This window comes from Leuresthes tenuis, unplaced genomic scaffold (genome assembly GCF_036924035.1).
Source record: "Leuresthes tenuis unplaced genomic scaffold, fLeuTen1.0.hap1 SCAF_15, whole genome shotgun sequence".
In the NCBI taxonomy this organism is placed as follows: Eukaryota; Metazoa; Chordata; class Actinopteri; order Atheriniformes; family Atherinopsidae; genus Leuresthes; species Leuresthes tenuis.
Window position 1 is genome coordinate 34,153,626 of NW_027325369.1, and position 26,385 is coordinate 34,180,010.

The following is a 26,385-nucleotide window of genomic DNA, read 5'->3' on the forward strand; positions in this document are numbered from 1 at the left end:
GACACACACACACACACACGGTCATCACATGGTTGATGGTCATCGACAGAAGAGATGACGGACAGCGGCTCACGTTTCTCTCCTCCAGGAAGGTCAGGACCTTGGCGATGTTGTTGAGTCTGAAAATACGATGAGATGACTTCTTGAAGCCGTGGAGCTGTGAGATCATCCAGAAGACAAGTGTTACAGCCCGGCCTTCACAACAACAACAACAACAAGGTCACTCAGAAATGTCTGACCAGTCTGCAGCCGGAGAGCTCCTCCAGCAGAGCCATGAGAATGTGTCCATCCTGGATGTCCTGGAACAGGTCGTGGACCTGGATGGGCGGCTCACACTGAGGAGGGAGGAGGGAAGGGAGGAACAATGGAGTTTCAGTCAGCGTAAGATGATGTGTCTAAAACTGAAAGTTGTCCATCAGAACAGGAACAGAATGGCTTTCTTTACTTTTTCTGTTTGTTGCCATGGTGATGGCAGAAACAGCTGGTGGCTCCCTGAAATATATCATTTTTTAGATTCTTTATTGAAAGTATGTGTTACACCTGGTTAAGTTGGTTACCTGTAGTTAAGGTGTTTAGTTAAGTTGGTTACCTGTAGTTAAGGTGTTTAGTTAAGTTGGCTACTTGTGGCTTAGCTGTTTACTTGTGGGTAAGTTTGTTATTTGTGGTTAAATTGGTGACTTATAGTTAAGTTATGTTAGTTACTTGTAATTAAGCTAGTTACATGTAATTAAGCTAGTTACATGTAGTTATGTTAGTTACTTGTAATTAAGCTAGTTACTTGTAATTAAGCTAGTTACATGTAGTTATGTTAGTTACTTGTAGTTAAGCTAGTTACTTGTAGTTAAGTTGGTTACCTGTAGTTAAGGTGTTTAGTTAAGTTGGTTACCTGTAGTTAAGGTGTTTAGTTAAGTTGGCTACTTGTGGCTAAGCTGTTTACTTGTGGGTAAGTTTGTTATTTGTGGTTAAATTGGTGACTTATAGTTAAGTTATGTTAGTTACTTGTAATTAAGCTAGTTACATGTAATTAAGCTAGTTACATGTAGTTATGTTAGTTACTTGCAATTAAGCTAGTTACATGTAGTTATGTTAGTTACTTGTAATTAAGCTAGTTACATGTAATTAAGCTAGTTACTTGTAATTAAGCTAGTTACATGTAGTTATGTTAGTTACTTGTAATTAAGCTAGTTACATGTAGTTATGTTAGTTACTTGTAATTAAGCTAGTTACATGTAATTAAGCTAGTTACTTGTAATTAAGCTAGTTACATGTAGTTATGTTAGTTACTTGTAGTTAAGCTAGTTACTTGTAGTTAAGTTGGTTACCTGTAGTTAAGGTGTTTAGTTAAGTTGGTTACCTGTAGTTAAGGTGTTTAGTTAAGTTGGCTACTTGTGGCTAAGCTGTTTACTTGTGGGTAAGTTTGTTATTTGTGGTTAAATTGGTTACTTATAGTTAAGCTAGTTACTTGTAATTAAGCTAGTTACATGTAATTAAGCTAGTTACTTGTAATTAAGCTAGTTACATGTAGTTATGTTAGTTACTTGTAGTTAAGCTAGTTACATGTAATTAAGCTAGTTACTTGTAGTTAAGTTGTTGTAGGTAGATCCTCAGGTTTTATTATTTTTAACATGAGTCTCTGGATGCACCAGAGAACTGTATGATGTCATCAGGAGTCACATGACAACAACAGATGATGTGTCATTGTGATTATTTGACGTAAACAGACCTCAGATCTGTTTTAATCCAGCTGCCCGTTAACATCCCGACCAGAGGAAGAAACACCATGCAGGCCTCCTCATCCTCACTTCAGTTCCCTGCTTCTCCAACCAGCCACCATGTCATCCAGCCTTCTGTTTCTCACATTTCATCATGTAGCTGGATGTTGAATGTTTTCTTCAGAACATCTTTTGTGTTGATAAGACGACTTCAGTTAGTTTGAATCATGTTTATACAGACCTCCTCTGCATCATCTGTATTTAAAGACTCCATCAGACATAAAGATGCTGGAACGGTCTGACATCTCATGAGGGAGAACTCACTGGCAGCGCTGCTGACATGTGGATCAGACAGTTTAATGTCTCTGCAGTTTGTCTCTGACTCTGTTACACAATCATGTTGTGTAACAGACCAAGTGTTAAAAAGGAATCAGTGGTTTAGAAACACAAAGCCCTCGGCTGGATAGCAGAAAACTGAGGACCCTCAACAGCAGATTTAACCACCGAACACACAGACTTTCACAGCCGATGACACAATTATACATAAAAAATGTAGGTTCCTACAAACCAGAGAGGGAGATAAAATGATTGAGATTCTCTTTTGACTGAAGTGAAGTGACTGTAAAGCTGCCAGTTATTTCTGGGTGTTATCAGGGAGGAAGCTCTCCACCGTTACAGCAGTGGGGATGTGGAGCCGTTACCGAACCCTAAAACAAAGTAGAATCAAAGCATCGAGGGATGTCTGAAACAAATACTCTCAGAATATACTCAGAATCATCATAACTGCAAACCACCTCCTGTCACCTCCACAGTTTACAGACTGAGTCGTCACATATTAACAGTGTTGTCTTGTCTGATCATTTTTTGACAATTTTTTATTTAAATTACTTGACTTCTGAGAAGAATTCTACATAAAGAAGGTGTCTGTCAGAGAATGCTGTAACCAGATTTAAAGAGTTGATTTCATCATCCTTTTCTTCACTGCCATGTGCTGATATGACAGAGGACGGCTACCTAAATTTTACTCCAGTAGAACTTGACTCTCCTGTTGACAGCACTATAGCTTCACTGTTGCCCCTCTGAAAGGAAGGTAATCAGTCAGAAGAGGTTGGCTCCTTGGTATAATTCACAGCTGCTTTAAAGCAGACTGAAGAAAGCTGGAGAGACAGCGGCGTTCCTCTAATTTAGAAGAGTCTCAATTAGTCTGGAAAGATAGTTTAATACCGTATAAGAAAGCCCTTCGTAAAGCTAGAACTGCGTATTATTCATTATTGATAGAAGAGAATAAGAATAATCCCAGGTTTCTCTTCAGCGCTGCTGCCAGGCTGACAAAGAGTCCGAGCTCTGTTGAGCCATGTATTCCTTTCACTCTCAGCAGTGATGATTACATGAGATTCTTCATCAATAAAATTGTTTCTATCAGAGAGAAGATTAATGGAATCCTTCCCATTATTATCACTGATGTATCATCAAGTAGAGCAGCTTTAGAAGTATCTTTAGAACCTGATTTGTATTCAGACGGCTTCTGCCCAGTTGATCTTTCTGAGCTAACAACAGCAATAGTCTCTTCTAAACCATCAACTTGTATTTTAGACCCAATCCCAACCAGACTGTTAGAGGAGGTTTTCCCCTTAATCAATACTTCCATATTGGATCTGATCAATCGGTCTTTGTTGACAGGATATGTACCTCAGACTTTTAAGGTTGCTGTAATTAAACCTTTACTTAAAAAACCTACTCTTGATTCAGAAGTGTTGGCTAATTATCGGCCTATATCCAATCTCCCTTTTTTGTCTAAAGTTCAACTTTGTGATCATTTCCATAGAAATAATCTGTTTGAAGAGTTTCAGTCAGGATTCAGAGTGCATCATAGAACAGAAACAGCACTGGTGAAAGTTACCAATGATCTCCTGTTAGCCTCTGATAGCGGACTTGTTTCTTGTCCTGTTGGATCTCAGAGCTGCATTTGATACGATCGATCACAGCATTCTGTTACAGAGACTTGAACATGTTATTGGGATTAAAGGAGCTGCATTAGACTGGTTTAAGTCATATTTATCTGATAGATTCCAGTTTGTTCTTGTAAATGAAGAATCTTCCTCACACACCAGAGTAAGTCATGGAGTTCCTCAGGGTTCTGTGCTTGGACCGATTCTTTTTACTTTCTACATGCTTCCATTAGGTAACATTATCAGACAGCATGGCATAAAGTCCCATTGTTATGCTGATGATACTCAGCTGTACCTGAACTAACAGCAGAGATCATGTTTCTCCAGTTTTAGCTTCTCTTCATTGGCTCCCTGTTAGATTCAGAATAGAATTTAAGATTCTTCTCCTCACATATAAAGCTCTTAATGACCGAGCTCCATCACATCTTAAAGATCTCACAGTTGGATATTTCCCCAACAGAGCACTTTGCTCTCAGGCTGCAGGTTTCCTTGTGGTTCCCAGAGTTTCTAAAAGCAGAATGGGAGGCAGAGCCTTCAGTTATCAGGCCCCTAAAAGCAGAATGGGAGGCAGAGCCTTCAGTTATCAGGCCCCTAAAAGCAGAATGGGAGGCAGAGCCTTCAGTTATCAGGCCCCTAAAAGCAGAATGGGAGGCAGAGCCTTCAGTTATCAGGCCCCTAAAAGCAGAATGAGAGGCAGAGCCTTCAGTTATCAGGCCCCTACAAGCAGAATGGGAGGCAGAGCCTTCAGTTATCAGGCCCCTAAAAGCAGAATGGGAGGCAGAGCCTTCAGTTATCAGGCCCCTAAAAGCAGAATGGGAGGCAGAGCCTTCAGTTATCAGGCCCCTAAAAGCAGAATGGGAGGCAGAGCCTTCAGTTATCAGGCCCCTAAAAGCAGAATGGGAGGCAGAGCCTTCAGTTATCAGGCCCCTACAAGCAGAATGGGAGGCAGAGCCTTCAGTTATCAGGCCCCTAAAAGCAGAATGGGAGGCAGAGCCTTCAGTTATCAGGCCCCTAAAAGCAGACTGGGAGGCAGAGCCTTCAGTTATCAGGCCCCTAAAAGCAGAATGGGAGGCAGAGCCTTCAGTTATCAGGCCCCTAAAAGCAGAATGGGAGGCAGAGCCTTCAGTTATCAGGCCCCTAAAAGCAGAATGGGAGGCAGAGCCTTCAGTTATCAGGCCCCTAAAAGCAGAATGGGAGGCAGAGCCTTCAGTTATCAGGCCCCTAAAAGCAGAATGGGAGGCAGAGCCTTCAGTTATCAGGCCCCTAACAGCAGAATGGGAGGCAGAGCCTTCAGTTATCAGGCCCCTAAAAGCAGAATGGGAGGCAGAGCCTTCAGTTATCAGGCCCCTAAAAGCAGAATGGGAGGCAGAGCCTTCAGTTATCAGGCCCCTAAAAGCAGAATGGGAGGCAGAGCCTTCAGTTATCAGGCCCCTAAAAGCAGAATGGGAGGCAGAGCCTTCAGTTATCAGGCCCCTAAAAGCAGAATGGGAGGCAGAGCCTTCAGTTATCAGGCCCCTCTCTGTGGAACCAGCTGCCAGTTTGGCTTCAGGAAGCAGACACCCTCTCTACCTTTAAGATCAGGCTGAAACTTTCCTTTCTGATAAAGCTTATAGTTAGGGATGGCTCAGGTGAGCCTGAAACATCCCATAGTTAAGCTGCTATAGGCTTAGACTGCTGGGGGAGCTCATCTGTCACACCTTTCCTCTCTTTTTCCCCTTGTTTAATTTCTCAAATGATTTTATGTCCATGTGACATTATTGTGGTTATTAACTTGTGTTTCCCTGTTCCAGCAGGTATCCTTTGAATGGTGTTATGGTGTTTTTCCCCCCTTTTTTCCCTCTTTTCTGTCTTCTCAAACCCCAGCTGGTCGAGGCGGATGGCCACCCTTCCTGGTTCTGGTTCTGTCAGAGGTTTCTTCCTGGTTCTGGTTCTGCCAGAGGTTTCTTCCTGGTTCTGGTTCTTCCAGAGGTTTCTTCCTGGTTCTGGTTCTGCCAGAGGTTTCTTCCTGGTTCTGGTTCTGCCAGAGGTTTCTTCCTGGTTCTGGTTCTTCCAGAGGTTTCTTCCTGGTTCTGGTTCTGTCAGAGGTTTCTTCCTGGTTCTGCCAGAGGTTTCTTCCTGGTTCTGGTTCTGCCAGAGGTTTCTTCCTGGTTCTGGTTCTGCCAGAGGTTTCTTCCTGGTTCTGGTTCTGCCAGAGGTTTCTTCCTGTTAAAAGGAGTCGTTCCTTTCCACAGTCCCTCAGGCTCAGGACGGGAGATTGGACTGAAGACAAGTTTCGGTCCAATCTGTTGGTTTCCTTAGCTCGGATATTATTTTTTTAATTGGCTCTATATGAAGTAATTGGATTATTTTTAAATTAATTAATTGTATTTCATTGGATTATGATTACAATGAATTGAATTCCAATTGGCTTGAATTGGACTTTATTGTTTGAGTGCCTTGAGATTAAATTTGTTGTAATTTGGTGCTATATAAATAAAACTGAATTGAAACTGAATATGAAGGCCAGACTACAGATGAACACTGAATGGTCCCAGCTGACAGCAAACATCACATCCACTGCAGGAGGAGGCAGGGTCACTGAGACACCAGACGTGCATTTCCTGTGAACACTGCAGATTTATCTGAGATCAGCGTGAAGTCACGTGGAACTCTGTGAACCTGTCTGGACATGGATGGCTGCAGCTTGGGGGAGGGGTGAGGGCCTGGAACTTTCCAAGATGACTGAAAACAAATATCTGATTGTGTAATTAGTGGGTCAGAGATTTGACACAAGGCCAGACACAGAGAAGAGAGGCTCATTGTCTGAGAGGAGACAGATAAGTGTCTGCAGCTCAGTCAGACATGACGGCCACTCCAAGAACAACAGGTGAGTTGGCAGCACAGGTGCTTTCACCTTAACATGACACTGTTTTACACCACAGGTTTGTAAGTTCACGAGAGCCTGATGGTTCATTGTTTCAGCTGTGGGTGGAAAGCATCAAACACTTCCTGTTTCAGCCTCTCCACACATGATTGGCTGTAACTGTCAGCTGTGAGTTGCTTTGGATAAAAGCGTCTGCTAAATGCATAAAACATAAACATAAAGGAAGAAACCTGCAGGAGTCATTAACTAACTAAACTTTAGGAGCTAAATGAGGAGTCCATCTTGTTTTTATGATTAAATGGAGTCTGACAGACAGAACTGTGGTCACTGTGTGACTTAACATACCAGCAACTAATATTTCCACCTGAGACTGCAGGCCTGAGGCCATCCTTAAGCCACCCTTAGGCCATCCTTAGGCCAGCCTGAGGCCAGCCTTAGGCCTGCCTGAGGCCAGCCTTAGGCCTGCCTTAGGCCAGCCTTAGGCCATCCTTAGGCCTGCCTGAGGCCAGCCTTAGGCCTGCCTTAGGCCAGCCTTGGGCCAGCCTTAGGCCTGCCTGAGGCCAGCCTTAGGCCAGCCTTAGGCCAGCCTTAGGCCATCCTTAGGCCTGCCTTAGGCCTGCCTTAGGCCAGCCTTAGGCCAGCCTTAGGCCTGCCTGAGGCCAGCCTTAGGCCAGCCTTGGGCCAGCCTTAGGCCAGCCTTAGGCCTGCCTGAGGCCAGCCTGAGGCCAGCCTTAGGCCAGCCTTGGGCCAGCCTTAGGCCAGCCTTAGGCCTGCCTGAGGCCAGCCTTAGGCCTGCCTGAGGCCAGCCTTAGGCCTGCCTTAGGCCAGCCTTAGGCCATCCTTAGGCCTGCCTGAGGCCAGCCTTAGGCCTGCCTTAGGCCAGCCTTGGGCCAGCCTTAGGCCAGCCTTAGGCCTGCCTGAGGCCAGCCTTAGGCCAGCCTTGGGCCAGCCTTAGGCCAGCCTGAGGCCAGCCTGAGGCCATCCTTAGGCCAGCCTTGGGCCAGCCTTGGGCCAGCCTTAGGCCAGCCTTAGGCCAGCCTTAGGCCAGCCTTAGGCCAGCCTTGGGCCAGCCTTAGGCCAGCCTTAGGCCAGCCTTAGGCCAGCCTTGGGCCAGCCTTAGGCCAGCCTTAGGCCAGCCTTAGGCCAGCCTTAGGCCAGCCTTGGGCCAGCCTTAGGCCAGCCTTAGGCCAGCCTTAGGCCAGCCTTAGGCCAGCCTTAGGCCAGCCTTAGGCCAGCTTTGGGCCAGCCTTAGGCCAGCCTTAGGCCTGCCTGAGGCCATCCTTAGGCCAGCCTTAGTCCATCCTTAAGCCACCCTTAGGCCATCCTTAGGCCTGCCTGAGGCCATCCTTAGGCCAGCCTTAGTCCATCCTTAAGCCACCCTTAGGCCATCCTTAGGCCAGCCTTAGGCCAGCCTTAGGCCAGCCTTAGGCCATCCTTAGGCCAGCCTTAGTCCATCCTTAAGCCACCCTTAGGCCATCCTTAAGCCACCCTTAGGCCAGCCTTAGTCCATCCTTAAGCCACCCTTAGGCCATCCTTAGGCCTGCCTTAGGCCAGCCTTAGGCCATCCTTAGGCCAGCCTTAGGCCAGCCTTAGGCCATCCTTAGGCCTGCCTTAGGCCAGTCTTAGACCAGCCTTAGTTCCCTTCACTGAAGGCTGAGCTCACAGTCCCATGGGAGAATTCAACAGAAGAGGCCTATGAGCGTCAGAAACTGCGCTACACAGAACTGGCAGCGGATAAAGACCTTGGCACCCGTGGACAGGCTCTGCGACGGATCTGTCTCTGAAGCGGCTGAAAGAAGCAGCCAGTAGATATGGATCCAGCGGAAAGCCCCTTGCTGGGCCCAAAGAGCAGGACCCGCTCACTAATCCCCATCCCCCACTTGAGTCACATCCCTCCAGGAGGAGGGTAAACAAGGTATGCGGTCAGCTTCAGGCTGGACTCAGGGAAGAGAACGCCCCCTGCCTTGCATAGTCCCGTGGGCTGCACCTTCTAAACAACCAGGCAATTCTCACGATTGGTCATGGGACACAAGCTCAGGTTTGATCTGTCGCTGGCCATCTCTGATGGGGGTGTCTAGTGTTGACAGGCCGAAACACCCCCTGATTCAAAGGTCCACTACTGCTGATGTGTCCCAAGATTTACATCTTTCCCACATCTGAGATACAGCTCTCAACACCAACCTCATGTGCATACCATCCAATTTCATGATTCCAACCTGTTTCTGATTGGGTGATGGGTCCCTGACCAGGACTGAGAGCCCGGTTCTTATTATCAGCAGTAAGTCAGACCGGTTGGACTTTGATTCTGTTCATGGCCTTTATGGGCAGAATTTCTGGACTCATTCAAGAGGTTTCCTGTTCGGCCATCACAGAACTGAATCTCCTGTTGGCTTCATCGATGAGATTTAACACCCCAGAGTCTGAGGCCATGGTCCTGAGTCAGAGAGGTGGAGCGTCCTCTCCTGTTTGGGGATGAGTTTAAATATCTCAGGATCTCAGAAAGGAGCTGGAGACTGATAGGTGGACCTCAGCTGTGGTCATGATCACAGAGCTCATATCCTGAATACAAACAGCTGAAATGAGCTTCCTCTGGGGGGAGACTGGTGAGACCAGCCTCAAGGACAGGATGAGGAGCTCAAAGCCGAGTCTCTGCTCCTTCGCACCAGAAGGAGGATCTGCTCAGGTGACCTTCAGGTGTTTCAAACGTGTCCATTTAAAGGTCTTAGAAAACTCATTTGTGCTAGTTTCATTACTTATAAAACAGAAAATGTTCATGGGGGAAATTCAAATTTTATTTATTTAAAATTTCATTTGTGATTCATGGGTCAGAACCAGTCAAAGTTTAAGAAATCCATTTAATATTGGTCCTTCTTTGAGGACTTAGAACTCATAATGAGTTTAAAAGGTCAAAGAAAAGATATGCTATGATCTCATCTAAAGCAGGTGAAGCTAAAGATTATCTAACATTTAGCCGACGTTAACAACACCTGATGCACCCAAACAGGTGCGGCAGGATTGTTGTTGTGTAGACTCGCAGTTTGCATACACACAGACTATAAAACACAAATGAGGTGTAGAGTTACCTGTGGTCCATGAACAAATCATTTCCATCTGTTTTATATGGACCTTCCTTCACTCGTACCCGGTCCCACCGTCAGCGCTTTGCAGCCTCAGGAAAGTTTAACCCTACTCTGCAGAAACCACCTGAAGCTATGACCAAACCTTTTCTGTCTGACCTGAATTTCAGTGATTTTCCCCAAATAGAAAAAGGAGACGCTACGTTTACATAACAGCACGTGTAAAAACACATTATCTTAGATGAATGAAGCAAAGAAAAAGGGCTTCGGTGTGTTACTGAATGAAATGCAGATATCTGGAGTAGGGTCTGCGTTTATAGCTCCAGATATACCTGGTTTCTGTGAACAAACCTTTTCCAAGTGGAGGTTCATCCACCGGGTGAAGGTCCTCTTCTGCACCACTTCTCTTTCAACTGAAACACACAAACACAGAGAGGACGTCAGTCTGAATGTACGCTCGCCACGTGCACTCACACAGATTTAGAGCTAATATCAGACCTGATGCAACATGTTTGTTGACCTTTGACCTTTTAATTTCCTGTTTAAGTTTAATCAGAAGAAACAAAACGAGTCTGAAACTGCTCAGATTTCAGAGGCTGCAGGTCTGAGGTGACATCTGTGAGTTTATTACGGCCAGATGTTTGTGTGCCATTCAGTTGCATGAGGGGAGCCACAGGAAGTGATGTCATCAAAGAGTTCACACGCATTCGAACAAACTGCAGTGACACACTGAGACATTAGTGTGTTGTCTGCACATCTGAATAATGTGGATCTTATGGATGTTTCCTCATATCTCATTAACAAAGAAGAGGGTGGGAGTGGCTCTGCAGGGGTTACCATGGCAGCAGAGTCAGCTGTTTTTCATTTTTATGTCCAGAGCGGTTCACTGGGTGATGAGAGCTGCTGGAATCGTATTGATCCTGAGGACAATATGTCAGTAAAGCACTCCGAGACGAGCTGTGGAGGAGGAGGAGGGGGGGGGGGGGGGGAAGAGGAGGAGGGAGGAGGAGGAGGAGGAGGAGGGGGGAGGAGGAGGAAGAGGAGGGAGGAGGAGGAGGAGGAGGAGGAGGAGGAGGAGGAGGGAGGAAGAGGAGGGAGGAGGGAGGAGGGAGGAGGAGGAGGAGGGAGGAGGAGGAAGATCCTGCAGAGAGAGCCGAGTAAGACTGGACCAGCAGAGCTCACCTCTGATCAGGAAGCAGGAAAAAGACGCTGCCGTTCCTCTTCATAAATCGCACTGACCAATCAGAAGAGGCTCAGCAGAGAGAGAAACAATGAAACTGAAGCTGTTTAAACCTGAATCTGTTTCCACCTCAGGGCACCGGCTGTTTATCACTGGGCCAGAAACAGTTTCCTCCGATCCTGCTTCTTCGGAACACCAGATTTTCATCAGACACAGGATGAGAGCGTAAAAGGACGACACGAGAAATGGTTTAGTCCGTCATGCTGTGAGGAAGTCACTGCAACGCCCTCCAACAACCTCCAACACCCTCCAACAACCTCCAAGAACCTCCAATGCCCTCCAACAACCTCCAACGCCCTCCAACAACCTCCAACAAACCTCCAACAACCTCCAACGCCCTCCAACAACCTCCAACAACCTCCAACGCCCTCCAACAAACCTCCAACAACCTCCAACGCCCTCCAACAACCTCCAACAACCTCCAACAAACCTCCAACAACCTCCAACAACCTCCAACAACCTCCAACGCCCTCCAACAACCTCCAATGCCCTCCAACAACCTCCAACAAACCTCCAACGCCCTCCAACAACCTCCAACAACCTCCAACAACCTCCAACGCCCTCCAACAAACCTCCAAAACACCTCCAACACCCTCCAACAAACCTCCAACAACCTCCAACAACCTCCAACAAACCTCCAACAAACCTCCAACAACCTCCAACAACCTCCAACAACCTCCAACAAACCTCCAACAACCTCCAACGCCCTCCAACAACCTCCAATGCCCTCCAACAACCTCCAACAACCTCCAACAAACCTCCAACAAACCTCCAACAACCTCCAACAACCCCTAACAACCTCCAACAACCTCCAACAACCTCCAACAACCTCCAACGCCCTCCAACAACCTCCAACAACCTCCAACGCCCTCCAACAACCGCCAACAACCCCTAACAACCTCCAACAAACCTCCAACAACCTCCAACAACCTCCAACGCCCTCCAACAAACCTCCAACAACCTCCAACGCCCTCCAACAACCTCCAACAACCTCCAACGCCCTCCAACAACCCCTAACAACCTCCAACAAACCTCCAACAACCTCCAACAACCTCCAACAACCCCTAACAACCTCCAACAACCTCCAACAACCTCCAACAACCTCCAACGCCCTCCAACAACCTCCAACAACCGCCAACAACCCCTAACAACCCCTAACAACCTCCAACAAACCTCCAACAACCTCCAACAACCTCCAACACCCTCCAACAACCTTCCACCAAACCTCCAACAACCTCCAACAACCCCTAACAACCTCCAACAACCTCCAACAACCTCCAACAACCTCCAACGCCCTCCAACAACCTCCAACAACCTCCAACAAACCTCCAACAACCTCCAACAACCTCCAACAACCTCCAACGCCCTCCAACAACCTCCAACAACCTCCAACAACCTCCAACAACCGCCAACAACCCCTAACAACCTCCAACAACCTCCAACAACCTCCAACATCCGCCAACAACCCCTAACAACCTCCAACGCCCTCCAACAAACCTCCAACAACCTCCAACAACCCCTAACAACCTCCAACGCCCTCCAACAACCTCCAACAACCTCCAACGCCCTCCAACAACCTCCAACAACCTCCAACAACCTCCAACAACCTCCAACAACCTCCAACGCCCTCCAACGCCCTCCAACAACCTCCAACAACCTCCAACGCCCTCCAACAACCTCCAACAACCTCCAACAACCTCCAACAACCGCCAACAACCCCTAACAACCCCTAACAACCCCTAACAACCTCCAACAACCCCTAACAACCTCCAACAACCTCCAACAACCCCCAACAACCTCCAACAACCTCCAACGCCCTCCAACAACCTCCAACAACCTCCAACGCCCTCCAACAACCGCCAACAACCCCTAACAACCTCCAACAAACCTCCAACAACCTCCAACAACCTCCAACGCCCTCCAACAAACCTCCAACAACCTCCAACAACCTCCAACAACCTCCAACAACCTCCAACAACCTCCAACGCCCTCCAACAACCTCCAACGCCCTCCAACAACCTCCAACGCCCTCCAACAACCCCTAACAACCTCCAACAAACCTCCAACAACCTCCAACAACCTCCAACACCCTCCAACAACCTTCCACCAAACCTCCAACAACCTCCAACAACCCCTAACAACCTCCAACAACCTCCAACAACCTCCAACAACCTCCAACGCCCTCCAACAACCTCCAACAACCTCCAACAAACCTCCAACAACCTCCAACAACCTCCAACAACCTCCAACGCCCTCCAACAACCTCCAACAACCTCCAACAACCTCCAACAACCGCCAACAACCCCTAACAACCTCCAACAACCTCCAACAACCTCCAACATCCGCCAACAACCCCTAACAACCTCCAACGCCCTCCAACAAACCTCCAACAACCTCCAACAACCCCTAACAACCTCCAACGCCCTCCAACAACCTCCAACAACCTCCAACGCCCTCCAACAACCTCCAACAACCTCCAACAACCTCCAACAACCTCCAACAACCTCCAACGCCCTCCAACGCCCTCCAACAACCTCCAACAACCTCCAACGCCCTCCAACAACCTCCAACAACCTCCAACAACCTCCAACAACCGCCAACAACCCCTAACAACCCCTAACAACCCCTAACAACCTCCAACAACCCCTAACAACCTCCAACAACCTCCAACAACCCCCAACAACCTCCAACAACCTCCAACGCCCTCCAACAACCTCCAACAACCTCCAACGCCCTCCAACAACCGCCAACAACCCCTAACAACCTCCAACAAACCTCCAACAACCTCCAACAACCTCCAACGCCCTCCAACAAACCTCCAACAACCTCCAACAACCTCCAACAACCTCCAACAACCTCCAACAACCTCCAACGCCCTCCAACAACCTCCAACGCCCTCCAACAACCTCCAACGCCCTCCAACAACCCCTAACAACCTCCAACAAACCTCCAACAACCTCCAACAACCTCCAACGCCCTCCAACAAACCTCCAACAACCTCCAACGCCCTCCAACAACCTCCAACGCCCTCCAACAACCCCTAACAACCTCCAACAACCTCCAACAACCTCCAACAACCTCCAACAACCTCCAACAACCTCCAACGCCCTCCAACGCCCTCCAACAACCTCCAACGCTCTCCAACAACCTCCAACAACTGCCAGCAACCCCTAACAACCTCCAACAAACCTCCAACAACCTCCAACAACCGCCAACAACCCCTAACAACCTCCAACAACCTCCAACAACCGCCAACAACCTCCAACAACCTCCAACAACCTCCAACGCCCTCCAACAACCTCCAACGCCCTCCAACAACTGCCAACAACCCCTAACAACCTCCAACAACCTCCAACAAACCTCCAACAACCTCCAACAACCTCCAACGCCCTCCAACAACCTCCAACGCCCTCCAACAACCTCCAACAACTGCCAACAACCCCTAACAACCTCCAACAAACCTCCAACAACCTCCAACAACCTCCAACAACCTCCAACAACCCCTAACAACCTCCAACAAACCTCCAACAACCTCCAACAACCTCCAACAACTGCCAACAACCCCTAACAACCTCCAACAAACCTCCAACGCCCTCCAACAACCTCCAACAACCTCCAACAACCTCCAACAACCGCCAACAACCCCTAACAACCTCCAACAACCTCCAACAACCTCCAACAACCTCCAACGCCCTCCAACGCCCTCCAACGCCCTCCAACAACCTCCAACAACCTCCAACGCCCTCCAACAACCTCCAACGCCCTCCAACAACCCCTAACAACCTCCAACAACCTCCAACAACCTCCAACAACCTCCAACAACCTCCAACAACCTCCAACGCCCTCCAACGCCCTCCAACAACCTCCAACGCTCTCCAACAACCTCCAACAACTGCCAGCAACCCCTAACAACCTCCAACAAACCTCCAACAACCTCCAACAACCGCCAACAACCCCTAACAACCTCCAACAACCTCCAACAACCGCCAACAACCTCCAACAACCTCCAACAACCTCCAACGCCCTCCAACAACCTCCAACGCCCTCCAACAACTGCCAACAACCCCTAACAACCTCCAACAACCTCCAACAAACCTCCAACAACCTCCAACAACCTCCAACGCCCTCCAACAACCTCCAACGCCCTCCAACAACCTCCAACAACTGCCAACAACCCCTAACAACCTCCAACAAACCTCCAACAACCTCCAACAACCTCCAACAACCTCCAACAACCCCTAACAACCTCCAACAAACCTCCAACAACCTCCAACAACCTCCAACAACTGCCAACAACCCCTAACAACCTCCAACAAACCTCCAACGCCCTCCAACAACCTCCAACAACCCCTAACAACCTCCAACAACCTCCAACGCCCTCCAACAACCTCCAACAACCTCCAACAACCTCCAACAACCGCCAACAACCCCTAACAACCCCTAACAACCTCCAACAACCTCCAACAACCTCCAACAACCTCCAACAACCTCCAACGCCCTCCAACAACCTCCAACAACCTCCAACGCCCTCCAACAACCTCCAACAACCTCCAACGCCCTCCAACAACCTCCAACAACCCCTAACAACCTCCAACAAACCTCCAACAACCTCCAACGCCCTCCAACAAACCTCCAACAACCTCCAACAACCTCCAACAACCTCCAACAACCTCCAACGCCCTCCAACAACCTCCAACGCCCTCCAACAACCCCTAACAACCTCCAACAAACCTCCAACAACCTCCAACAACCTCCAACGCCCTCCAACAAACCTCCAACAACCTCCAACGCCCTCCAACAACCTCCAACGCCCTCCAACAACCCCTAACAACCTCCAACAACCTCCAACAACCTCCAACAACCTCCAACAACCTCCAACGCCCTCCAACGCCCTCCAACAACCTCCAACGCCCTCCAACAACCTCCAACAACTGCCAACAACCCCTAACAACCTCCAACAAACCTCCAACAACCTCCAACAACCGCCAACAACCCCTAACAACCTCCAACAACCTCCAACAACCTCCAACAACCTCCAACGCCCTCCAACAACTGCCAACAACCCCTAACAACCTCCAACAACCTCCAACAAACCTCCAACAACCTCCAACAACCTCCAACGCCCTCCAACAACCTCCAACAACTGCCAACAACCCCTAACAACCTCCAACAAACCTCCAACAACCTCCAACAACCTCCAACAACCCCTAACAACCTCCAACAAACCTCCAACAACCTCCAACAACCTCCAACAACTGCCAACAACCCCTAACAACCTCCAACAAACCTCCAACGCCCTCCAACAACCTCCAACAACCCCTAACAACCCCTAACAACCTCCAACAACCGCCAACAACCCCTAACAACCTCCAACAACCTCCAACAACCTCCAACGCCCTCCAACGCCCTCCAACGCCCTCCAACACCCTCCAACAACCTCCAACAACCTCCAACGCCCTCCAACACCCTCCAACACCCTCCAACAACCTCCAACAACCTCCAACGCCCTCCAACAACCTCCAACAACCTCCAACAACCTCTAACAACCTCCAACAACCTCCAACAACCTCCAACAACCTCCAACAACCTCCAACAACCTCCAACAACCTCCAACAACCTCCAACGCCCTCCAACAACCTCCAACAACCTCCAACAACCTCCAACAACCTCCAACAACCTCTAACAACCTCCAACAACCTCCAACAACCTCCAACAACCTCCAACGCCCTCCAACAACCTCCAACAAACCTCCAACAACCTCTGAATGCAATCATCAGCAACAAAGGAGGAGGGAAAGAAGCATTTTGAATTAGATGGAAACACAAAGAGACCTGAGGAGTTGATGTTTTCCCTTTGAGTCCAGCCCAAAAACAGGCTGTGGTGATCAGCTGTCCTTGAAGCCGGTCACACATCCCCGTTTCTGCCGGCTACGACCCACTTTCAGGCTGATCACCCCCCCCCCCCCCCCCCCCCCAGTACTCTCATGACCCCAATGATCAGTGAAGGCCCATCCGTCCCGGTTTGAAAGCGTAAGAAAGGCCTAAAGACAGGGAAGTCCTTATTGTAAAATGGAGATTTTAATAAAATATTAAAAACTTTATTCAGGAACATCCCAGAATACCTTCTAAGGTAATGTTGTCTTTCATTTCTATCTTTATAAACAGGTTATTATTCACATTTCCTCATTCTTTCTCACCTCTCTCACAGACGCTTATCTGATGCCTGCTGACAGCCTGAGATTTTTATCCTGTCATTTCTCCTCTGCGGGATTTTATTTCATTTTCAGCTTTTGAGCTGAACCTGCTGCAGTTTCACAGGAACCACAGCTGGACAGAACCGGGCTGGAAGATGATTCAGATTCTGTTGCCATGCAGGTATTTCCTGGATCCGGCAACACGTCACCTTTTTCAGTGTGTGTGTGTGTGTGTCTGTGTCTGTGTGTGTGTGAGTCTGTGTGTGTGTGCTGAGCAGACACACACACACTGTGTGTAGCAATGGTTCATGACTGAAGCTCAGAGTTCTGCTGGCTTCATTTGTTTGTCATGCAAACATCAGGCTCCTGGTTTCTTTACTCTGCTGCATGACAAAGTCTTTTACTACACACACACACACACGCACACACACACACACACACACACGCACACACACACTCACACACACGCACACACACACACACTCACACTCACACACACGCACACACACACACACTCACACTCACACACACACACACAGACCTCAGGGTAATAAGCTGGGTGGAGGAAGAACACACATCTATAAAAGTGCACCTTGAGTTCTGCCTTCAGTCAGGAGGATTCCACACAGATTCTTTAGGGTTCAGTAGCTGATCGATCCATCATCAGTAAATCTGACACTTTGAGCCTTTTCTGAATGTCTGAGCTCCTCTCATCAGCTGGAGCAGCTCAGGTTCTCTTTTAAATGGTTTTATTGGAGCCGTCCCATCAGAGGCTGGATCAGGTGATTACAGCTCCTCCAGCCTCAGCCCAGCGTCTGGGTGGACACGAGAACAGGAGCTTCTCCTCTGCCCTCCCGGGTGCCAATTAGAGCCAAAAGGCGCCTCGTTCCTCTCCTCCCACACAACCCAAATACATCTGAGCAGACTGAGAGATTCTTCTTCTCTGTCTGAGACTGGAGGCATGAGATCTGAGCAGCTGTGATGAAATATTCATGAAGCAGGTTTCCCAGAAGGCTGCAGTGCTGCGTCAGACACACCTTACATAACCCCCCCCCCCGGTGGTCATGAACCACCACCAGCTTTTAACTTCACCCCAGCAGGAGATCTGGGCTCCGTCTTCCTCCTTCTGTCTCATTAATGCTCCTCACATCAGAACAGTAGCGGGTTTGCTGAGCTACTTTTTCATCAGAACCCGTCGGGGTGAAACTCTGCGAAGCCTCCAGATGACACAGAAACTCAGATTCAGGTTCAACGCTTCATCGAGTCGAAGGACCAGAGAGACCAGGTGCAGCTTTCCCACCACAGAGCCTCCTGAGACACACCTGCAGCCTGTGCTCACCTGACAGCCACCTGAGGAAGAGGAGGCCACACCCCCTCTGTCACCTGATGAAGCTCTGAGGACCCAAGCTGGACCTCCCACCCAGAGCCTCCAGGACCATCCCGGTCCACCGGGTTTTCCTGTCACACACACACGGCCTCAGTCTGAGCACGTGCATTCACTCGGCCTGCTGGTGTAACTGTGGTCAGGTTCTGATGGTTCCCGACCGGATCAGCTGGGCTGAACCTTCAGGAGGAGTTCTGGACAAGTTCTCCTCACCACAGGAACCCAGAACCCAGGGAACACCCTGGAACCTGGTCCTGTTCTGTAAAGAGGAAAGTTTGGCAGTCGGACTGATAAAACCCCTGAACCCGTGTGTTAGATGTTGGTAACTGCTCCCTAACTGACCCGTGCAAACAGCTGGTTACTGATTAACCAACCCAAGCTGCAGCACTCGTGATGTCATCACTCAGCCTTATTTCCAGGGGAACCGGTCATTCTGAAAAAATGGCAAAAGAACATGAGAGGGAACTGGGTCAGTTTAACTGCCCCCCCTCAGTATCTTTGGTCCAGACAGCCCAGGCCAACAACCAGAACCAGAAGACTTCCAGAACCCTCTGTGATAATGACTCAGTTCCAAGAGTCCGAGTGGGACGACTTCATCCAATGAGCAACAGAAAGTTCTGCTGAGTCCAAACAGAACGGGCCCAGAACACGTCAGAGACGGGGCTGAGCTGAGTCCGGTCAGAACCAAACAGAACGGGCCCAGAACACGTCAGAGACGGGGCTGAGCTGAGTCTGGTCAGAACCACACAGAACGGGCCCAGAACACGTCAGAGACGGGGCTGAGCTGAGTCTGGTCAGAACCACACAGAACGGGCCCAGAACACGTCAGAGACGGGGCTGAGCTGAGTCCGGTCAGAACCACACAGAACGGAGCTGAACACAGACATGAACTGCAGCTTTCATCTGTGCTGGCTTCATGTTTCAGCCCCCAGGCTGCTGCCGAGCACGTGTGTCTGTGTGTGTGTGTGTCTGTGCACGTGTGTCTGTGCACGTGTGTCTGTGCACGTGTCTGTGCACGTGTGTCTGTGCACGTGTGTGTGTGTGTGTCTGTGCACGTGTGTGTGTGTGTGTGTCTGTGCACGTGTGTGTGTGTGTGTGTGTGTGTCTGTGCACGTGTGTCTGTGCCAGGCCATTACTGGAACCACCTGTACCTCATAAAAGTGCACATTCAGGTGAGTTAACCTCACATCAGAGTTCTCCTCTGACCCGGTTCTGCTGTCAGAATCCCAGTCAGACAGCAGAACCGGGTCAGATGGAAAACATGAAGTTTGAGTCCAGAACCAGTCCAGTCTGTGTGGACCGAACGTAACAACTGAGCTCAGAATTCTCAGGTTCTTTTAGTCCGAGTCTGCAGCTGCATCCATCAGGGTCCAGTTTACCCGGGTCAGAATCAGGGTCCAGTTTACCCAGGTCAGAATCAGGGTCCAGTTAACCTGGGTCAGAATCAGGGTCCAGTTAACCCGGGTCAGAATCAGGGTCCAGTTAACCCGGGTCAGAATGATGGTCCAGTTTACCCGGGTCAGAATCAGGGTCCAGTTAACCCGGGTCAGAATCAGGGTCCAGTTAACCCGGGTCAGAATGAGGGTCCAGTTTACCCGGGTCAGAATCAGGGTCCAGTTTACCCGGGTCAGAATCAGGGTCCAGTTAACCCGGGTCAGAATCAGGGTCCAGTTAACCCGGGTCAGAATCAGGGTCCAGTTAACCCGGGTCAGAATGATGGTCCAGTTTACCCGGGTCAGAATCAGGGTCCAGTTAACCCGGGTCAGAATCAGGGTCCAGTTAACCCGGGTCAGAATGAGGGTCCAGTTTACCCGGGTCAGAATCAGGGTCCAGTTTACCCGGGTCAGAATCAGGGTCCAGTTAACCCGGGTCAGAATCAGGGTCCAGTTAACCCGGGTCAGAATGAGGGTCCAGTTAACCCGGGTCAGAATGAGGGTCCAGTTAACCCGGGTCAGAATCAGGGTCCAGTTTAAGTGCGTTGCTTCTTCCACTCCACAGAGCCGGAGGAATGTGGCGCTCTGAGCGGCGCCCACAGAGCGTTGGGGGGGGCTGTGTGGGCTGTGAGCTTTCATCTCGCCTCTTATGTAACACTCAGTCAGTTTCAGCGCCGCCTGTTCTCACAGCTTCCCTCAGCGCACGGATCGACCCACAGAGACCGAGCCGATGGTCCAGCTCACGCACACGCACGTGCACACGCACGTGCACACGCACGTGCACACGCACACGTGCACACACACGCACGTGCACACGCACCTGTCCAGCTCATCACAGCTCTGTGAAAAGTCCTGACCTGGAAATCAGAACCTTCACACACTGACATTACAGCAGAAAGCCAACAAACACAGAGGTTCTGATCCAGAACTGACCCGGGAACCAGAACTGGGGGGTGACCACGACCCAAAGCGGCACCTGACCTGCTGATGTCATTTACCCGATGACATCAGAGGAATCTCTTATGTTTGTCAGGATGGACAAAGACGATTTATCTGTGACATCATCAACAAGCACCTGTAGAACTCTGACTCATAGTACTTGTACACAGTAGAACTCTGACTCATAGTTCTTGTACACAGTAGAACTCTGACTCATAGTACTTGTACACAGTAGTACTCTGACTCATAGTACGTGTACACAGTAGAACTCTGACTCATAGTTCTTGTACACAGTAGAACTCTGACTCATAGTACTTGTACACAGTAGAACTCTGACTCATAGTACTTGTACACAGTAGAACTCTGACTCATAGTTCTTGTACACAGTAGAACTCTGACTCATAGTACTTGTACACAGTAGAACTCTGACTCATAGTACTTGTACACAGTAGAACTCTGACTCATAGTACTTGTACACAGTAGTACTCTGACTCATAGTACTTGTACACAGTAGAACTCTGACTCATAGTACTTGTACACGGTAGAACTCTGACTCATAGTACTTGTACACGGTAGAACTCTGACTCATAGTACTTGTACACAGTAGTACTCTGACTCATAGTACGTGTACACAGTAGAACTCTGACTCATAGTACTTGTACACAGTAGAACTCTGACTCATAGTTCTTGTACACAGTAGCACTCTGACTCATAGTACTTGTACACAGTAGAACTCTGACTCATAGTACTTGTACACAGTAGAACTCTGACTCATAGTTCTTGTACACAGTAGAACTCTGACTCATAGTTCTTGTACACAGTAGCACTCTGACTCATAGTACTTGTACACAGTAGAACTCTGACTCATAGTACTTGTACACAGTAGAACTCTGACTCATAGTTCTTGTACACAGTAGAACTCTGACTCATAGTACTTGTACACAGTAGAACTCTGACTCATAGTTCTTGTACACAGTAGAACTCTGACTCATAGTACTTGTACACAGTAGTACTCTGACTCATAGTACTTGTACACAGTAGTACTCTGACTCATAGTACGTGTACACAGTAGAACTCTGACTCATAGTACTTGTACACAGTAGAACTCTGACTCATAGTACTTGTACACAGTAGAACTCTGACTCATAGTACTTGTACACAGTAGAACTCTGACTCATAGTTCTTGTACACAGTAGCACTCTGACTCATAGTACTTGTACACAGTAGAACTCTGACTCATAGTACTTGTACACAGTAGAACTCTGACTCATAGTTCTTGTACACAGTAGAACTCTGACTCATAGTTCTTGTACACAGTAGAACTCTGACTCATAGTACTTGTACACAGTAGAACTCTGACTCATAGTTCTTGTACACAGTAGAACTCTGACTCATAGTACTTGTACACAGTAGTACTCTGACTCATAGTACGTGTACACAGTAGAACTCTGACTCATAGTACTTGTACACAGTAGAACTCTGACTCATAGTACTTGTACAAAGTAGAACTCTGACTCTTAGTTCTTCTACACAGTAGAACTCTGACTCATAGTACTTGTACACAGTAGAACTCTGACTCATAGTACTTGTACACAGTAGAACTCTGACTCATAGTACTTGTACACAGTAGTACTCTGACTCATAGTACGTGTACACAGTAGTACTCTGACTCTTAGTTCTTGTACACAGTAGAACTCTGACTCATAGTACGTGTACACAGTAGTACTCTGACTCATAGTTCTTGTACACAGTAGAACTCTGACTCATAGTTCTTGTACACAGTAGTACTCTGACTCATAGTACTTGTACACAGTAGTACTCTGACTCATAGTACGTGTACACAGTAGTACTCTGACTCTTAGTTCTTGTACAAAGTAGCACTCTGACTCATAGTTCTTGTACACAGTAGAACTCTGACTCATAGTTCTTGTACACAGTAGAACTCTGACTCATAGTTCTTGTACACAGTAGAACTCTGACTCATAGTTCTTGTACACAGTAGAACTCTGACTCATAGTTCTTTTACACAGTAGCACTCTGACTTATAGTTATTGTACACAGTAGAACTCTGACTCATAGTTCTTGTACACAGTAGAACTCTGACTCATAGTACTTGTACACAGTAGAACTCTGACTCATAGTTATTGTACACAGTAGAACTCTGACTCATAGTTCTTGTACACAGTAGAACTCTGACTCAAAGTACTTGTACACAGTAGAACTCTGACTCATAGTACTTGTACACAGTAGCACTCTGACTCATAGTTGTTGTACACAGTAGCACTCTGACTCATAGTACTTGTACACAGTAGAACTCTGACTCATAGTTCTTGTACACAGTAGAACTCTGACTCATAGTACTTGTACACAGTAGCACTCTGACTCATAGTTCTTGTACACAGTAGAACTCTGACTCATAGTACTTGTACACAGTAGCACTCTGACTCATAGTTGTTGTACACAGTAGCACTCTGACTCATAGTACTTGTACACAGTAGAACTCTGACTCATAGTTCTTGTACACAGTAGAACTCTGACTCATAGTACTTGTACACAGTAGCACTCTGACTCATAGTTCTTGTACACAGTAGAACTCTGACTCTTAGTACTTGTACACAGTAGAACTCTGACTCATAGTACTTGTACACAGTAGAACTCTGACTCATAGTTCTTGTACACAGTAGAACTCTGACTCATAGTACTTGTACACAGTAGTACTCTGACTCATAGTACGTGTACACAGTAGAACTCTGACTCTTAGTTCTTGTACACAGTAGAACTCTGACTCATAGTTCTTGTACACAGTAGAACTCTGACTCATAGTTATTGTACACAGTAGAACTCTGACTCATAGTTCTTGTACACAGTAGCACTCTGACTCATAGTACTTGTACACAGTAGAACTCTGACTCATAGTTCTTGTACACAGTAGAACTCTGACTCATAGTTCTTGTACACAGTAGAACTCTGACTCATAGTACTTGTACACAGTAGAACTCTGACTCATAGTTCTTGTACACAGTAGAACTCTGACTCATAGTACTTGTACACAGTAGTACTCTGACTCATAGTACGTGTACACAGTAGAACTCTGACTCTTAGTTCTTGTACACAGTAGAACTCTGACTCATAGTTCTTGTACACAGTAGAACTCTGACTCATAGTTATTGTACACAGTAGAACTCTGACTCTTAGTACTTGTACACAGTAGAACTCTGACTCATAGTACTTGTACACAGTAGAACTCTGACTCATAGTTCTTGTACACAGTAGAACTCTGACTCATAGTACTTGTACACAGTAGAACTCTGACTCATAGTTCTTGTACACAGTAGAACTCTGACTCATAGTTATTGTACACAGTAGAACTCTGACTCATAGTTATTGTACACAGTAGAACTCTGACTCATAGTTCTTGTACATAGTAGTACTCTGACTCATAGTACTTGTACACAGTAGAACTCTGACTCATAGTTCTTGTACACAGTAGAACTCTGACTCATAGTTATTGTACACAGTAGAACTCTGACTCATAGTTCTTGTACATAGTAGTACTCTGACTCATAGTACTTGTACACAGTAGAACTCTGACTCATAGTTCTTGTACACAGTAGAACTCTGACTCATAGTACTTGTACACAGTAGAACTCTGACTCATAGTTCTTGTACACAGTAGAACTCTGACTCATAGTTCTTGTACACAGTAGAACTCTGACTCATAGTTCTTGTACACAGTAGAACTCTGACTCATAGTTCTTGTACACAGTAGAACTCTGACTCATAGTTCTTGTACACAGTAGAACTCTGACTCATAGTTATTGTACACAGTAGAACTCTGACTCATAGTTCTTGTACATAGTAGAACTCTGACTCATAGTTCTTGTACACAGTAGAACTCTGACTCATAGTTCTTGTACACAGTAGAACTCTGACTCATAGTTCTTGTACAGAGTAGTACTTTAAGTTGAAGGATCTATGTATCCCTCCGCTGCCGGCTGTATGGATGCAGAGACCAGCGGAGGGATATGTCTTCTTTCATTAGACCTCTGTCGCCTTTTAGGTTAGTTTCCACAGATTTGCTCAAGTGTCCACTGGTTCGGCCCACTGGTTCGGCCCATTGGTGGAGCTCGAACTTCAGTGGACGGAATGAGGAGAGTCTCCATCAGTGGGCCGAACGTCTAAACTTTCTCACGCACGGTTCACGCGCGGCGGTGAGGAAGAGGAGGAGGTTTGAATACCTCCGCAGTTCGGCTGCTCGGATACAAACAAAACTTCCCAGATCCTGCGTACCGACTACCACAATGTTACTGAACAGCCGTGCACGGTGCTCGTACCTTGCAGGTTCTGCACGCGGATGTCGCTGATCTGTCCGATGAATTCCTCCCGCTCGAACCAGTCGTCCCGGCCGTGTCCAGCCATCCGGACAAACTGCGGAAATCCCGGCCCGGATCGCGGAGGAGCAGACGCTGCTGCGGCGGCTGTCTGTTGTCCTGCCGGCCGTCAGGGATCCATGAAGCCCGGAGCAGCGCGGAGGATCGACTCAGAGCTCCGACATGCTGCTGCTCACTGCGGGTTTTTCCGTCACAGCGCCGCGCTGAGAGCGATGGAGCCCCGGGAGGAGGAGGAAGGAGCCGCCGCACCTGGTTGGTGTTTCCGAGGTGGGATGGAGCTCATCCAGAGTCCGCCCTCCTCCTCCTGTTCCTCCTCCTCCTGCACCCCCCCCCCCTCTACGAACACACATGCCCACCCACACGCGTGGAGGCTGGGCTCCATCAGTGTAACGTGGAAATATTTCCATTTTCTCTGTCAGCCATTTAGAATTGTGACTAAAGTGAAGCGCATAACATAAAAAGTGATGATGAGCTCCACCTTCATCACCTGCTGCAGTTAATAAACAGTCGAAGCCCCGCCCATATCCAACAGTGTAAACAGACTGATGACCACAAACACCTCCATCAATCTCTCCCTGCTCAGCTCCTCAGAAGGTTCCAGAAACTCCTCCAGTTTCAGAGGAGAAGCTGTTGAGCACCTGCAGGATGAAGAGGAGGGTGACTGAGGCTGAAGCTGTGCCTCAGTGTCAGCAGACAGGAAGTGATGTGAACTTCACACACTGCAGGGTGTGTGCTGCTCTGAGGAAACTCCTGGAGTCTCCCTGCTGATGGAAGGAAACATCAGCAGCTCTGAAGGAGGTTTCATCTGGAAACAAACATCCTGGTTCTTATCAACCTCCTCAAACCAGAGTATTCAGGGGCTGTGGTCTCTCACCTCTGAAAACACTTCTTGGTTAACTCTCGGTGGGCGGTCTCAGCCAAATGCAGTTAGCTAACACATGAGCGGCCAAGTCCACCAAACAAGTCCACCGAACAAGGCCCCTGAACAAGGCAAACCTGTCCTACTTTCCTCATCCATGTCGCTCTGGCCTCACCACCTGCTTTAAAATGTTCCTCAAACCCATTCCTGTTGTCTCCGGCTCGCCCAGAAGGAGATAACAGCAACCAAACACCACCTTAACAACCTCCGCTCTCTGAAGCCAACTTCACTCTGTGACACACCCTGTCTGTGGGGTTGAGGAACTGCCAATCAGCGGTAAACAAA

General features: G+C 48.1%; 1 protein-coding gene across 2 annotated transcripts in view; it reads right to left on the minus strand.

Annotated features, from left to right (window-relative positions):
* The window catches only part of clmna (calmin a), a 37,584-nt gene extending 11,965 nt beyond the window's left edge, over positions 1-25,619 (minus strand). Inside the window, exons 1-4 of one of the 2 annotated variants that reach the window (XM_072364907.1) lie at positions 25,125-25,619; positions 9,953-10,014; positions 240-335; positions 74-157 (exon numbers count right to left, since the gene is read on the minus strand). In XM_072364907.1, coding sequence (XP_072221008.1) covers positions 74-157; positions 240-335; positions 9,953-10,014; positions 25,125-25,209 — 327 coding nt within the window. In that variant the 5' untranslated portion in view covers positions 25,210-25,619. Of the gene's footprint in view, positions 1-73; positions 158-239; positions 336-9,952; positions 10,015-17,037; positions 17,247-25,124 lie in introns of those variants that run through there. The other variant, XM_072364908.1, reaches the window with a different exon arrangement.
* Between the last annotated feature and the right edge of the window lie 766 nt (positions 25,620-26,385).